A 17,007-nucleotide genomic window follows, 5' to 3' on the forward strand; every position below is an offset into this window, starting at 1 on the left:
AATATATTCTGTATACCTAAAATGCTGGATATATCAATCAACATTGCAAGAAGAGTCACACAAAGCTGAACTGTCAGCAAGTTTAACTGTCAATAGCTCTCCATTATCATTTGTCTTCTATACTCAGTTACTGTAGATCTCAAATGGATTTTGATTATTTTTTACATCCTTAGAATTTATATATATTTATCTGTTGGATGTTCTCCAAGACATAATAAAAAGCATCTTAAGAGTAATTTCAAATGATGGCTAATACAAATCACTTAACTTGAAAAGTCATGTTCAGAAATAATTTCTATTACAATGGATGTAACAAATACTCCATTCAAGAGAGATGCTAAAAATCAAAGTAACTTAAAAAATCACTGCTAGGTCCTCATACAGTCATGGTATCAGAGCACGACATTTGCAGGTGCTAATTATTTAACCCACTTCCCTCCCCGTTCCATAGAAGCATCACGGCACCGAGCACACCTTTTTGAGGCTCTCTTTTCCGCTGGCTCCCACCCATCAGGCTTTCCTCCCACGGCTCTGATCACTCTCGTTTTCCCACTGCTGGCCTCTCTGCTCGAGGCGCTCACTGAGGCTCTGCCCCAGGCCTTCTTTTCTCAGTGGGCAATCTCACCCATTCACGTGGCTTCAACCATCACCTATATGTAGATGACGTCTAAATCTAAACCTCTCTTGAGCTTCAGTATTGAATTTTCAACTGCTAGGTACTTCTCCATGAATACTGAGTATCTCGGAGTCATTATCCTCCCCCCACCGGCCCAAAAGGTGATCTGCGTGGAATTCCTTACTGCTAGCGTCATCATCTACCTAAATCCGTTAGGCTGAAATTCCTGAAAACAGGGAAGTGATAGAAAGAGACCCAGCTCAGTCAGTAGTGTTCATTTTCTTGGCTGTCACCAAGAGCCCACCCAAACAGAGCAAAGCCACTGACTGTGACTCCATTCTGTTGGTGTATAGAAAAATGTCTGAGCCCCATCGAAGGCCCAGGGGAGCACCTGAAGGCATTATTTCCCTTCTAGCTTCACTGAGGTATGATTAACAAACAAAACCTGTACACATCTAAGGTGTACAGCACAGTCATCTGTTACACCTACACACTGTGAAGTGAACACACACTGAAGCCAATTAACACATCCAGCACTCCATACAGTTACCTTTCCGTGTGTGTGTGGACACACAAGCACTTACGATCTACTATTATACCCAATTTCAAGTGTACGATACAGCATTATTAATGAGTCACCATGCTATACACGAGACCTCCAAAACTTCTTCATTTTATAACTGAGGGTTTGCAACTTCAGAAAGCATTATTAATTCTTGGGCAGAAAAGTAAAAGGCGTGGGAGCACTTCTAATTTGTTTATCACTTCCTGTTTCTGGTACTACTACTTTTAGTACTAATGACTCTGACAAAAAGACAGTGTTGACAAAGATCGGGTTACCTGGAAAGTAATTTCAGATGTAAGAACGATGGATTCAACAATATATTAAAAGGAACGTGCACTGTGATCAGGGATGCAGAGATGGTCCATCATCCACAAATCAATGCGATACACCACATCAACAAAAAGAAGGATCAAAATCACATGATCATTTCCACAGATGCAGAAAAAGCATATGATAAAACCCAGTATCTACTTATGATAAAAACTCTCCACAAAGTAAAGTGGGTAGAGAGGTAATGTATTTCAACATAATGACAAGCCCACAGCTAACATAATAAACAGTGAAAAACTAAAAGCTTCTCCTTTAAGATCAGGAACAAGACAAGGATGCCCACTCTTGCTACTTTTATTCAACATAGTACTGAAAGTAATAGTCGTAGCAATTAGTCAAGAAAAAGGAAAAAAACAGGCATCCAAATCTGAAAGGAGGAAGTAAAACTGTCTCTATTTGTAGATAACATGATATTATATATAGAAAACCCCAAAGACTCCACCAAAAAGCTGTTAGAATAAACAAGTTCAGTAAAGTTGCAGGATAAAAATTCAACATACAAAAAAAATCTGCTGCATTTCTATATACTAATAACAAACTATCAGAGAGAGAAATTAAGGAAACAATCCCATTTACAATTGCAACAAAAAGAATGAAACACCTAGGAATAAACTTAACCAAGGAGATGAAACACCTATACAATTAAAACTATTAAGACACTGATGAAAGAAACTGAAAAAGACACAAATAAATGGAAAGGTATTCTGTGTTCATGGATTGGAAGAGTTAATATTGTTAAAATGTCCACACTACCCAAAGCAATCTACAGATTCAATGCAATCCTATAAAAATTCCAACCACATTTTTCACAGAATCAATAACACTAAAATTTGTATGGAACCACAAAAGATCCCAAATAGCCAAAGTAATCTTGAAAAAGAAGAACAAGGCTAGAGGCATCCATGCTTCTGATTTCAAACTACATTACAAAGTATGTAATCAGAACATTAGGATACCGGCATAAAAACACACACACAGATTGATGGAACAGAACAGAGACCCCAGAGATAATCCACACGTACATGGTCAGTTAATTTACTAAAAAGGAGCCAAGAATATACGATGGGGGAAGGAAACAGCCTCTTCAATAAATGGTGGGGGAAAACTGGACAACCCCATGCAAAAGAACAAAACCGGACCACTCTCATACACCATGCACAAAAACCAACTCAAAATGGATGAAAGACTTGAATGCCAGACCTGAAACCACAGAACTCCTAGAAGAAAGCATAGGCAGGAAGCTCCATGACATTCGTCTTGGATATGATTTTTTGGATTTGACATCAAAAACAAAGGCAACAAAAACCAAAACACACAAGTGAGACTACATCAAACTAAAAAGCTTCTATTCAGCAAATGATACCGTCAACAAAATAAAAAAGCAACTAATGGAACGAGAGAAAATATTTGCAATTCATACATCTGCTAAGGAGTTCATATGCAACATATATAAAGAACTCATACAACTCAATAGCAAAAGCATTTTTTTTCATCTTAGGGTCCTTGTTTTATGCATAATTCTATTTCATAGTTCCCCACTAGCCCTTACATTTCCCAGGTGGTAGTTAAGTGTTGTTAATGAGATGCAAGTTAAAAGAGATGACTCATTTTCATGGGGAAAAAAAAATTGGGCTAGGAATAGTGGAGCTCACACTAACAGAAGTATTTGTCCAAAGGCTGACTGACCACTGATCAAAGGACTTCAAGCAAAACTGAAGGAGAGAGGAGAACATGAAAAAAAAGCCATGAAATCAGTCCCTATGGAGGACAACTAGAAAAAAAATAACACAGTGAGAGTCTATTCACATGAGAAAACAAATGAGAACCAGAAGTTTAAAGTTTTCATAATCCGAGACGTCCATAAACCAATAAAAAATAAGAAAAACCTTTAAAGTTTACCCTAAGTATATAAAATAATCAATGAGATGTGTTGAAGTGGGTCTCAAGATTGGCCTGTAATAATGGAAAAGTATACTTTACCTAAGAAACTACTATTTGGAGGGGAAAGTGTTAAAGCAGTTATTTTACATCAAGATAAGGTATGTTCTTCAAGAAAATCCAAGTGAAAAGAAGAACTCAAGAACATATCTGAGAGAAGGAAATGAGACTTTGATGGGGCAACACATGAAGGTCAACTGGCCAAACAGAGTGAACAGGAAAGTTCTTAACAGATCACAAAACTGGCAGACAAGATAAGAGTCCTGACAGGGGTTCCAAAACTGCAAAAATCTCACTCAGCTAAAAGCCAAATGTCTAGCAAGTTCCTGATCTGCTTTACTGTTCATCTTCCATAGGATAACTGCTAGGGATAACCAGAGGACACTAACACAGTCTAGCTACCCAGAACCTAACACAGACCCAGATTGTGAAGTGACCTGGGAAGAAAGCAACCTAGCATTTTAGAGTTTGCAAAACCCGGGGCAAAAGAAAGCTGGGTAATTACAAATAATCTTGATGAGAAAGAAAAGAAGAAACCAACAAGAATGCACAAGATAAATTCAACTTTAAGGAAGACTTATACAAAGTAAAGGCAAATGCAGGGTGACAGTATAGACTTACAGAAATTTCCCCCTCCACAATTTTTTTTCCCAAAATCTTTTAAAAAGCTCAGAAAGAGCTGAAGGTTGCCAATAATGACAAGAACAAGAAAAGGGGCTTCTCTTATCCCCTGTCCAAAAGATTTTTTTTTTTTTAAGTTTTTTCAGAGCAAGAATAGGAAAGAAACAGGTCCACTACTCGGGGTTAACAAGACAACGGAGGAAAACATTTCTCAAAACCTTTTTGCTTTTGTTCTCCCTATAAAGGAGAATAACCCGAGAACTCAAGACAATCAGAGCAAGGCTAAAAGGACACTGAAAATGGGTGCAGAGATTATAAGAAAACAAATATATCCTTAGGATAGGTCTCCCTGTTACGTACTCTCAGTTCATCTCAGCAAAACTGCTGTTTACATTTAGTGTATTCATGTTGGGTTCTTCAAATACTCTATCATCCCATTAAAATAATTTGTAATTACCCAGTTTTCTTTGCCCTGGGATTTGCAAATTTTAAAATGCCATAGTTGCTTTCTTCCAAATTTCCAGTGACTTTGGTTTACATCACCAAATGCAAAGAATACTTTCCAGCCCTCAGCGTCCCATCCTCCTCAGCACTGGCAGAGGCAGGGAACCGCTTAACTTCTCAGGTAATATACACTTCTCCGTCTCCTCCCTTTCCCTCTGTCTTCTTGGCTATCCAGCTGTCCCAGCACCCTCTGTTGAAAGGCAATTCTTTTCCCCACTGAACTATATTGGTACCTTTGTTGAAAACCAACTGACCATAAATATAAGGGTTTATTTCTGGATCTCAGTTCTGTTCCACTGATCCGTATGTCTATCTTAGCTAGTACCACACTGTCTCGTAGTAAGTTTTGAAATCAAGAAATATGAGCCCTCTAATTCTGTTCTTTTTCAGGACTGTTTTGAATATTCTGGGTCTATATACATTTTCGGATCAGCCTGTCAATTTCTGCAAAAAGCCAGCTGGTATTTTCTTGGGGTTACACTGAATCTGTAAGTCAGTTTGGGGGAGCATGCTACAACATGGATGAACCTTGAGGACGTTACACTAAATGAAGTAAGTCAGTTGTAAAAAGACAAGTACTATATGATTCCACTTACATGAGGTTTCTAGAGTACTCAGATTCACAGAGACAGACAGCAGGGTGGCTGCCAGGGGCTGGAGGGCAAAGGAAACGCAGAGTTGTGTAAGGGGTTTCGGTTTGCAGCGTGAGAAGTGTTCTGGAGGCTGTACAACCATGGGAATCCACTCAGCACCACTGCACCATACACTTAAAAGTGGTTAAGATGGTAAACTGTGTGTTAAATATATTTTACTATAATTAAAAATTAAACAAACAAGCCAACCAACCCTGCGACATTTTTCTGTTCCTCTTGAGGTGAAGTCCAAAGTCCCACCACAGCCTGGGAAGTACTGACCCACCTTTCACCTCTCCCCCTTATTCTCTGAGCTCCTTTCAGTTCCTCACGCACACCAAGGGTCTTCTGTGCCTGTGGTCTTCACGTATGTTCCTGTGGCCTGGAATGGCCTTCCTTTCTGCGCCCCTCTTAACCTAGTATCTGCTCAGGTTTCAGTCTCAGGTTAAACTTCATCCCTCAGGAGAAGCCTTCCCCGACCGCCCTGGACCGGGCTAATGCTCTCACGTGCTCAGCGTCCTGATACTCTCCCCAATAATAATGATTAAATATTTGCTGCTGTCATTATCAGCTTAAGGTCTGTTTTCACCACGCGACAACACATAGGTGCTGACTCACCCTGCTTCCTGCACCACGCAGCATGCATTCCTGTCCTGCCTGCCATACAGCAGGTGTTTAATAATCATTTGCTGAATGGGCATCTGAAGCAGTTGCCCCTCATGAGTTTAGGATTTCTGATGCAGATGAATTAGCCTGGTGACAACATGCAAATGAGAAACTGCATCACTGATAATGATCTTTGAGGAATCACAGAACAGAGATTAGAAAACTAACCTGTGTAAACAGCACACCAATATTTACAAAATGATAGAGATGGACTGTGCAAATTATGGACTAGCTAGGGTACTATTAATCCTTAGCAAAATTTCAGGAATGATTATTAAAGGAACAATTTGTAGACACTCAGAAGAAAACGCTGTAATCGTGGGATGCTTGCACGGGCTCACTGTGTGTGGGAGGAGGAAGAATGCCCTCTGCCCAGGATGTCCCCATCTAATCCCTGGGACCTGTGAATATATTAGGTTACATGACAAGAGGGAATTAAGGTCGGTAATCAGTTGACTTTAAAATAAAGACAATAACTCGGACTATGTGACTGGGCCCAATATAATCACAGGGTCTTCTAATTGTGGAAGGGAGAGGCAGAAGGTCAGAGTCACAGAAAGCTCTGAAGATGCCTCACTGCTCATTCTGAAGACAGAGTAAAGGGCTGTGAGCCGAGGAATGTAGGTGGCTCCTAGAAACTAGAAAAAGCAAGGCAACGGATTCTCCCTTACACCCTCCAGAAGGAACGCAGTCTTGCCAACACCTTGATTCTAGCCGGGTGAGACCCATTTAGGACTTCCCACTTCCAGGACTGTAAGATAATTTGTGTTGCTTTAAGCCACTTAGTGTGAGGTAACTGACTACAGTGTCAACAGAAGACTAACACACTATGGCCAAGCCATAAAGACTTGCTTCTTCTCCTTCCTTGCCAAGGTTCTCAACCTAGCAAATCAGGAACAAAGTAAACACAATATATTTGCTTTTTTCCACCAAAGAAGTGATTATATCTTTTATGATAAGACAAAGAATTATGTGCTAAATGCAGTCAATTAAGTAAATCAGAAAACTGAAATGCCCACCCCCCTCCCCAAAAAGTGCTGGTTAATGGAAGAATGTCAACCATCTTAGGTTTTTTAAAAAATTAATTAATTAATTACTTTAATTAATAAGACTATTTTTTCAGAGAAGTTTCAGGTTCACAGCAGAACTGAGCAGAAAATATAGAGAGTTCCCACACAGCCCTCCCCACCCGCACATTTATATTATACTCCCCTACCCTCAACATCCCTCATCAGTGTGGCGTATTTGGTACAATCGATGAACAAACATGGGCACATTATTATCATTAGTTTACATTAGGGCTCACTCTTGATGTTGTACATTCTATGGGTTTTGACAAATGCACAATGACATGTAGCCGCCACTACAGTGTCCTACAGAGTAATTTCATTTGCTCTAAAAATCCCTTGTGCTCCATCTACTCACCCCTCCTTCCCTCCCTCTCCCCAAACCCCTGGCAACCGCGCTCTTTTTACTGTTTCTGTAGCTGTGAAGAAGCAATCACTTTCAACGATCTGTTTTACAGTTCTTCCAGTGGTCACCTTCCACCAGTTCCGAAAAGGCTTAAAGCAATCATTTCCTGGCTTTTCAACTTTAGCCATTCCCTGTGAATTTATGTCACAAATTAGGATTCTGCTCACTTACACATCTCCATCTTTCCTCTCTCCTGATTTACTTTCCACTGTGGTTAAACTTTTCTAGTTTCTGCAATTACAGACTATCTCTTGACTCTTCACCTGTGAGATGAGACAAAGATACCAGCCCTCACCTGTCCCTAACATCTCTTTTCTCTCTTCCATTTCTCCAGCTTTGTCATCTATTTTTAATTATATAATCTTAAGGTTGATAACATTTCCTTTCTGTTCTGCAACTATACAGGTTTCCCTGCTACACAAAAGTAGAGTGTTCCTGTGAAACCTCCTGTAAACCAAAACGGTGAAAAGGAAAGAAGCCATTACCTTAGGCCACAATCTCCTGAAGGATGCACAAAATAAATCGAGATAGCACACAGATGCTCACAGACAAGGTTCACAGCCACGGCAGTTCGATGCTGAGCTGTGAGTGTCGTTCCCGGGGAAGGAGCTTGGTGGGGCCGCACTCACGGGTCTGGGTGCCGCTGCCTCTATGCCAGCTCGTCTGGCTACAAGACAAACACTGAACGCTATTTTTGCTTCCTGCCTTTCTTCATAAAAGCGAAAATCCTCTTCAGACTTCCTCCGGCTAGCAAAAATAGGTAGTAATGTAGGTGTTTTATAAAAGCAAAGTGGCAAAAGGGAACTTTGGAAAAGCTGGGGCTGCCCGTGATTAAGTTTTCACGCTTTAACTATGGATTGATTTCAAACGGTGAAAACCAGCAAAAACAATACAAGCAACAGTATCATCATCATAAAAATATTATAGAAAAGCCGAGTCAGGACTCCATTTCCCACTCTAGCGTCCACTAGCTGCTCAAAACCACACCACGTTTCCACTCGTTTCACATTTGGACCAAGTATTCTTGGTCTCAGAGTCCTCTGTTCATACTGGGGGAAAACATGCCTTTTCAATATATTCCTAGTATCTTCCAGTTTTCTACTCATCCTAACCACTGCTTGGCATTCATTCCATTCTTCTTGACGCTAGGAAATAAACTTAAAAAAAAAAATCAACCTGTAGAGACTTACTTTACCCTTCAGAGTATAAGGGTAGAGAACATACCCTTTAGAGAGTATGACTTTTCCCCTATGAAGAAAGTTTCATATTAAAAATGAACAATTCAAAAAAAAAAAAAAAAGAGAGAAAAGAAAACGAGAAACGTCACCCACGATCCAATCAACATAACACAATCGTTTTTACTCCTGCATACTACTTGGAGTCCCTACCCACTGTAAGCGTATTTAACACAGTCACAGTTCGATCACTATGTATTTACTTCCGCAGGACAGAATCACAACGACCCCTTTTAATGGCTGTGTAACATCCCACTGGGTGGATAGATCAGAATTCATTAAACCCACACGGGAAGCAGTACAAAGAAGTGGTTGAAATCTGACTCTGCAGCCACAGACCTACATCAAGCCCCAGAGGCACTGAATCCCCACGGGCTCACTGCTTGTGGGTCACCTCACTTTCTTCAATTCGTCCTACACTAGTTACCCAGTGCCACCCTCCTATGTTTCAGGTTCCACACTAAGCACTGAATATACAAGAGTGGACACAGAGAAGCATCTTTGCCTGCAGAAACAAACAGAATCAGATACATAACTTCCAATCACGTGTGGTGCTATAAAGAAAAGAAGCACCAAGTGAGAGACTGGAGTGCCTTAAACCTCACCCACAGAACAAGGATAGAGTACCACCTGGAGCTGCTACGAGGGTTACATGATAATCCATGCCCCGTACTTGGCATCACTCTTGGTACACAGTATGTACCCAATTACGTGTTAACTACATCACTGCCGGGGATGAACAAAGAGCTCCACAGCAGGAAACTTCCTTTCAGTGTCCTTTTCTCCTCTTTCCTCTGTCAAAACAAATCCTACACTCCTTCAGGTTTGAGTTTATTGCTAGAAGTTTGACGTGGGTCTTCTTCAGATCCATTTCTCTCCTTAACGTGTTTATGTTCTTTACTTCCTTGAACAAACTGAGTATACTTATAATATGTTTTAACATCCTTACCTGCAATTCCATCATTTGCCCCACCTCCAGGCCTGCTTCTACCGATGTCTTCTGTCTGGTTATGGGTCATATTTTTTTGTTTCTTAGCTTGCCTGGTAATTTTTGATTGAATGTTAGTCTTGGGTTTCATGTTCTGGGAGCTAGATTTTGTTGTATTCCTTCAAAGACTGTTGGGGTTTTTTTCAGGACCAGTTACTTGGCATCAATCCGATCCTTTTCGGGTTTGCTGCTAAGCTTTGGGAGATGGGTCCAGAACAGGTTTTCCTCCAGGGCTAACTTGGCCTCGCTTCACGTCCTGTGCATTAGGTCTTCCTACTCTGATTAGTGAGAATATGAACCATTCTCAGCTTTGTGTGAACTCCAAGAATTCTTCCACCTGCTAATTTCTGACAGTTCTTCGCCAAATGTGCAGATCAGTACTCGAACCAAAGGCCTGAGGGGACCCCTTACAGCTCTCTGTGCAGTTCCCTCCTCACACATTCAAGCCCATTCAGCTGCGCTGGCCTCCCTGAGCTCTGAACTCTGTCTCATCAGCTTCAGGGAGACCAGCAGACTCTTTCTGGATTTCCCCCTCCCTGTGCTGCCGCAGCAGCTCTCCAGGTGGTAAGCCGAGGCAGTCACAGAGCTCCTGTTTGCTCCCTTTCTCTCAGGGAACACTGTCCTGTGCTGTTTTTTGGCCGATTTCTAAAGTTGCCGTTTCATAACTGTCAGGTTTTCCAGGCACTTGAGGTAAGAAGGTAAAGCTGCTGTCTGTTACTCCATTATGGCTGGAAATAAAACTAATCAAGTTTGACTTCAACTTCCACATTTTCAATGAACCTCTCTAGACTCCAAGTCCAAGTAACTTTTCATTTCTCTGGTCTCTGTACCACTTGTGATTGAGCATAACAACAGAGGCCCTATAGTACATTCTGTCCACCAACACCCCACCATCCCCTATCCTACCATACAGCTTCCAACGACGCCTGCCATCAGTTTCACTACCAGACTAAGCACCACAGGATTAAATCACATATTACAGCGGCCTGCTAGTGCCAGGCAGTCCTAGGTGTTTAGCTGAAACAAAGAAGACATTGTCCCTAATTTCCAGGAGCTCAGAGTTTGGGACAACTTGGGAGTTAAATTCTCACCCATAAATCCATAATGTAGTTTTCATGGGAAAAACTAAGGTAATAAATGAAACTTTAGAGCAGGGGTTGTCAAAAGTTTTCTTAAAGGAGCTTAGGCTTAGAAGGCTTCTGTAATAATCGCTCAACTCTGCCGGCGTAGCTTGAAAGTAGCCACAGACATGGGAATGAATGGGCATGGCTGTGTTGCAATGAACTCTGTTTACAGTAACGGGTGGCTGGCCCCCTGGCTGGAGCCTGCAGACAGCCTGAACTATCTTCTACAACGGTGTGTCTTATTTGTGCCATCCAGACAAGGCTGAGCTCTTCAACAAGACCAAGTTCTCTCAGGTAGGAATTACATACCAACTCTTTCACACGCACCACAGAACGTGCATAACACAAGCACAAAGTAGGTGCTTATTAAGGACTTTTTAACTTATTTCATTTGACATTTAAAGGGTCCCCTTTATTTTATTCAAAATTGCCTCCAACAGTAAAGAAAGCCATACTTAGTCCGATTTATGGGAAATAATGACTGTCTAGTGCGTAAAATTACTCTAAGGATGATAAAACAAACGTTGATGATCTTGAAAAAGAGTTTCATTTTGTAAATAAGTCAAGACTGCTATACTTAAAAGAACTAGCTCTGAGGACTATCCACGCATCCCCCTGATGTGGATGTGGCCCAAAACACTACTGGACTTCTTTGAGCATTATCCACAAAGGAAGTTCACAAGCACTTAAAAAAAGAATACTGCCTCAAAAAAAAATTTCAATTGTCAAAATTCAAATCTATTTAGAAAAGACAAAGATTTGATACATTGCACATTTAAAAAATTATTTTTTAAATTGAGCTATAGTCAGTTTACATTGCACATATTTTTAAATTGTTCAATCAAAAAGATAATCTCACAAAACAAATTTTAAGTGTTTAAATTTATGTTTTCATTGTTGCACAATATGTGTGTATATATCCTATGTACACACACACATACCCATGTGACTGATGTGAAAAGAACAATCTTCTTAATGGGTAATTCTGATTTGCATTTCTCTGATAATTAGCAATACCGAGCATCTTTACATGTGCCTGTTGGCCAACTGTATGTCTTCGTGGAAAAAATGTCTATTTAGGTCTTCTGCCCAGTTTTTGATTGAGTGTTCCTTTTTTGTTATTGAGCTGCACGAGCTGTTTCTGTATTCTGGAAGTTAAACCCTTGTCAGTCTCATTAATAGTTATATTCTAGAGGTTTGTTTAAAATGATGTGTCTTAGGACTTTACAGTCACACCTTGTTCAGATGCAGGGATCTTAGAAGCCATCTAATGTTCCTTCAAAGGAAGGATTTCTCTTTTATAATATTCAAGACAATGCACTGCAGTTTGCTCATCTCTTAAAACTCATATTCAGAATTAAACGTGAACGAAAGGTGCGCGTGTGCGCGTGACTTCTGTGAAGTGGGACAAGTGCTGTCAAGGATCCAGACGCTCAAACGCACGCAAGATTAGACTGAGCCGGTCAGGCTCTGTCCTGTGACATGCAGCTCTAAGCCTTATCCCTCCTCAACCCCCTTCATGGCAGCTGATTTTTTTTACCCAAATTCAATACTACATATTCATTCCTATTAACTATTTAGGTTGTTGCTGCCCACCATTCCTCACATTGAGATCCTAAGGATCCTGTAGTCCAATATTTCAGTTAAATATGCCGTGCCTTTATCAAAATCACTGGCACAGCAAAGACCCTCACAATGTGAAGAATAGTAGGAGGAAAAACTGAAGGCAGCGAGTATAGCCAACACTTTGCCATAAAGAGAAACAGAGAAATAGGATGACAGCAGGATGAGGATTTGGTGGGGAGATCAAACATTTAAAAAAATACATTCAAGTATTTATATGCTAATGGACGTCTAAAAGCAAAGGAAAATACAGTATGCAAAAACGTTTTCTAAATTGTTAAATTCTAAACGGTCAAAATTTAATACAAACATAATTTATTGTATATATCTCCTTTACCTTCTTGCTTGGTTATCTAATTTATGTCAAAATTTGGTTTTTAGAGCCTCCAACTCCTTCTGAATTCTTTTTCCTTTCAGACTCTCTGCTTCCAGGATCACATCTACTTTTTCTCTGAATATTCTGAAACCTCTAATTATATCCAGTAGCCCCGTCTTCACCACCATGATATCTAACATTACATGGCCCCTTTCATCCAAGGTCTTGTTTCCACATCAATTGCCTTCACTCTTTATCAGAATTAAAAAAACCAAGTTCAGGTTTAATTGGATTCATTTGATTGAATCACTTCTTTAAACATAAAAACCTAAGACTTAAAAAAAATGTTATTGCATCTCTACAGTCAGCAAGATGGTCAAAAAAAGTTTATTATTTGGTTAAGTTGTTCTCCAAGGCTGTAAATATCCAATCCTGAAAATTTCTACGCAAAGCAAAAAAATGGCTGTTACCAAATTCTTCCCACCAGCACATCTGCATACAAAATGACATCATCAACACCCGGCCTTCTCCTCTCCCAACCCCCACCCTAGGCTCAAACAAAAAGTCAGTGTGCACACACATAGAGCACATTTACAAAGTCTGCTCCACAGTAAATACTAACCAGCTTACTTTTGTTTCCAGATCTAAGCTCATGCTTTGAGTAAGCTAGTAATAAGAAAGCAACCCTGATCTGTGCATAAATACATGTTCCTTCAAAAGCCCATTCTAAAAATGAATTCTTTGTCAGTAAAAATATGAAATTTGTTACCACCAAACAAACAAATCTCCATTTACACATGCATTCTATTTAATGACAAAGAATATATTTTCAAAATATAACACCTGTTCATGAAATATTTTATAAAGTTTAACACTTTCTAAAACGTACTTTTAAAATACCACAGCATCTAAGGAAAATATTGCCAATTTATCCTTTAAAGGTATAGGACAAATAAATCTTGCTCAGTGATTCATACATGCCTAATTGATAGTAACAACGCAAAATAACAAGAAAGGTTTTCACTCTCACAAACCAAGTCATGGATTTAAAATGAGTCATCATGTTAAGCTCTCAGAAAACTGTAATTTTGTCTTTACATTCATTTCTACCAAACACTTGTTCTCAAAATGAATTTTCATTAATTTCCCACCTACTGACCATAGCTGTTTTTTTGCCAAGAATTCTGTCTCATAACTTTTTTTTGGTTAATTTGAACATCACTTTGTTTAGTTTCAACACACAGGAAATCTTCAATAAACATGTTAAGAATTCCCTTCTATTTAAAATTATAAGAGCACAAAAGTCATGAGGAATGCATTATTCTTTCTAAAAATACAAACACTTAAGACTGACTAAATCAAGAATATATAGGGTGAAATACCTAAATATTCCAGTTTTAAGCCACTTTCTTTTTTTATTGAGGTATAATTGACATAGCCATTTTCTTAAACATGAAAGATTTTAGCAGATTTCTACCACCATTCTTGTTTTTAAAATACTTTCCTAAGTTCCTGCTACAAAAGCAAAAAAAAAATGTCTTGGATTTCATGTTAATTCATAGGCTGAGAAACAATTTACAGGTAAAACTGACTCAAAAAAAAAACCCCCACTAGAATGTGAGCTTCAGGAAGAGGAGAGATTTTTATCTGTTTTGTTCACTGCTGGAGCCCCTCCCTCTTCCTCAGTACCTTGGATGGTGGCTGGTACGCAGGTTTTCAATTAGTATTTGCTGGACTAAAAGAACCTATGTGTGCAGACCCCTTAGCACAAAGCCAGACTCAAACCACCTGTAGGATCTCATCACCAACACCATGAGAAAATCTGGGGCAATCTCATGTTTGTGCCGATACAAAATGAGTTCCGAGAGAACAGAGGAGAGGAAGACAAGACAGGCGCTCGGGGAACGGACCACAGACTCAGTCCCCACACACCGCCCCAGTGTGTCCACACTTGATGCCATGTCTAAAACGCCACCAACTTAGAGATTCACGCAGGTTAACAAGTCTCCTCTTTTAAGAATGCAGGAACCATTTAAGCCTCTCAGCAACCTTATGGGGTAAACATTTCATCCCTCCATTCTGCAGATGAATCTAAGAGGCTGAATTACTTTCCTAGTGTCAGTTTATGACCAGAACCTTTAATCAATCCTTTAATGCTACCTCGCCACTGACAGGGGAATAGAACTAACCTTCACCCACACGTCATAGTTCCCAACACCCTTCTGTCCAAACACCTAAAACAAGCTCTCTGACAGTTGGGGCTTTTGTCTGAAGTGACAGGCAAAGCAACAAGTAGTTGCACAACATGGACCACTTGGGAGGGAAATACCTAAAAGTGAGGGTGGTGGCCTTGGGGTGCCTAGGGGAAACCAAGCCCCAAAGACAAACCACAGATTTCAAAATACTGCACAGGGCCAGCTCTTGCTCCAGAACAGCTTGCCTCTCTCTCTTCCTCTTCCTCCTCTTTCATGTGACCCTCACAGATCTCCGCACCAGAAAATAGACTACCATTGTCAGTGCCTTAGTTTGGCAACATTATGTGTCCCAACCACAGTGACTGGCACAGAACAGGCAAATATTTACTGAATGAACCAGAGGCCAAAGTTATTTCTGTGGGGAAGTTGAGACCCAAACTGCCGTTTTTAACGAAGTAGAGGTGAGAAATGTACTCTAAGCACCTGATTACTGGTATAAAAATGAACTTTTAAAAGGCAGGTGTAAACTGGGGACAGGCTGCCGTGAAAGCCTTATCTGATTCTTCTTCCTCAGCTAGAATGCCCTAAAGAAGAAAACAGCTGAGCACTTGAGCATTCCAATGCAGATCTCAGAAGGGGCATGATGTTTCAATATTTTAGAGCATAAAAACAAACACCGTTGCCTTATTTAGGTTGCCTAGTTTAGGTCATCTCAATACGAATAGTAGTTTAAAAAAAAATCCCCTCTCAGCATTCTTAGGGTGAGTGGGGGTGAAGAAGTCGGTAGATATTTCCCAAAAAGTTCGCAGTGGGCTAACAAACAAAATCATCCTCCAGGGTGGGAAAAGTTTCCTTTAAAATATGACCAGAAATCCATACAAATACATGTCTAACATTAAATAGTTAAACAGAGTCTGCCTTTATAGGAAGACATGTGGATAAATCAAACGGCTTCAAAAACAACTCTTCAAAATTTAACCAATTTTCCCTTCGGTAGACTCGGCTGACCTGAAGACTTGGCTACAGGTTCCAATTGGTATTTGATTCTTCACAGCGTGAGATTTTCAGGCGTCAAATTACGGTAAAGCGACTGGGGCAGAACAGGAGCCAAAAGCAGCAGGGAAGATGCCCGTTTTCCTCTCCCATCCCCGTCCACTAGCCACTGAGGGAAAACGGCGCGTTTCCACGTTAGAAAACGGCCTCCCCATCCGAGAGTCAACGCCGCGTTAGGTCTGGGATTTCGGCAACTATCCTGCGGGTTCCGAACGCAGGTTAAGACCTCATCCGTCGTGGGCCGGTTCTGCGCTCCCCGCCACCTCCTTTGTCTGAGCGGCCCCTGCACACTCGCAGCTCGGCGCCTTCCCGTAAACAAGCTGCCGAGACCGAAAGGAGCGTTCCGAGACTTTCCGAAAAGACAGGCAGGACCCAGGAGCGCGTCGGGGGCCTCGTTCCGGGAGCGGGCCGGTAGGGGAGCTCCTGGCGGGGCGCTGGACCCCAGCTGGGGCCGCGGCCAAGCGGCGCGGAGCGGGCCGACCAGCGGGAGACCGCCGCCCCCGCACCCCAGGCTGCGGCTCCCGGGCCCGGGGACCTCCGCCCCGCCGCCGCCGCCGCGGCCTCGCCCTCCCCGCCCCGCCGGGCACTCACCTCCGTGGATAGGCAGCGGCGCCAGCACCTGACCGCGGACCTCGGCCTTGGGCGAGTCGAGCCCGTAGCGCCCGCGGTCGATGCGGAACGTGAGCGGGGAGCCCCGGCCGGGCTCCTGCACCGTCACGTTGATGAGCGCCGTGTAGTATTCCTGGCTCGCGTTGTCAGCCCGCGCCGGCCACAGGCTGCAGGTCAGCAGCGCGAGCGCGGCGAGCCGGGCCGGGCCCGCCCGCGCCAAACCGCGCATCGTCCCTCCGGCAGCCGCCGCCGCCGCTCGCGGACCGGGCTCCCGGGCCGGCGCCGAGAGGCGGGGCGGGCGCGGCCGGCGCTGCGGCGGGAGCGCGCGCGCGCGGCCGGCGCGGGGCCGGGCTCGAGCACGGCCGTTCTCGGCGCCGAGGCCGCGGCGCTCGGCGCTCTCACGTCGGTGGCTCGGCCGCGGGGACGCGCCCATGGGCCCCTCAGCGAGAACGGCGGGTCAGGCCTCGCGCGCTCGTCTCCTCCAGGTCCTTCCACGGCTGTGGGGGCGGGCCCTCTCCA

The 17,007-nt window shown here is 42.2% G+C and overlaps 1 protein-coding gene across 2 annotated transcripts in view; it reads right to left on the minus strand.

The window, feature by feature from the left end:
• The window catches only part of RNF130 (ring finger protein 130), an 87,003-nt gene extending 70,247 nt beyond the window's left edge, over nucleotides 1-16,756 (minus strand). For both annotated transcript variants that reach the window (XM_064480182.1, XM_064480181.1), the window contains exon 1: nucleotides 16,471-16,756. In XM_064480182.1, coding sequence (XP_064336252.1) covers nucleotides 16,471-16,717 — 247 coding nt within the window. In that variant the 5' untranslated portion in view covers nucleotides 16,718-16,756. The remainder of the gene's footprint in view (nucleotides 1-16,470) is intronic.
• Between the last annotated feature and the right edge of the window lie 251 nt (nucleotides 16,757-17,007).

This window comes from Camelus dromedarius, chromosome 27 (assembly GCF_036321535.1).
Source record: "Camelus dromedarius isolate mCamDro1 chromosome 27, mCamDro1.pat, whole genome shotgun sequence".
Taxonomy (NCBI): Eukaryota; Metazoa; Chordata; class Mammalia; order Artiodactyla; family Camelidae; genus Camelus; species Camelus dromedarius.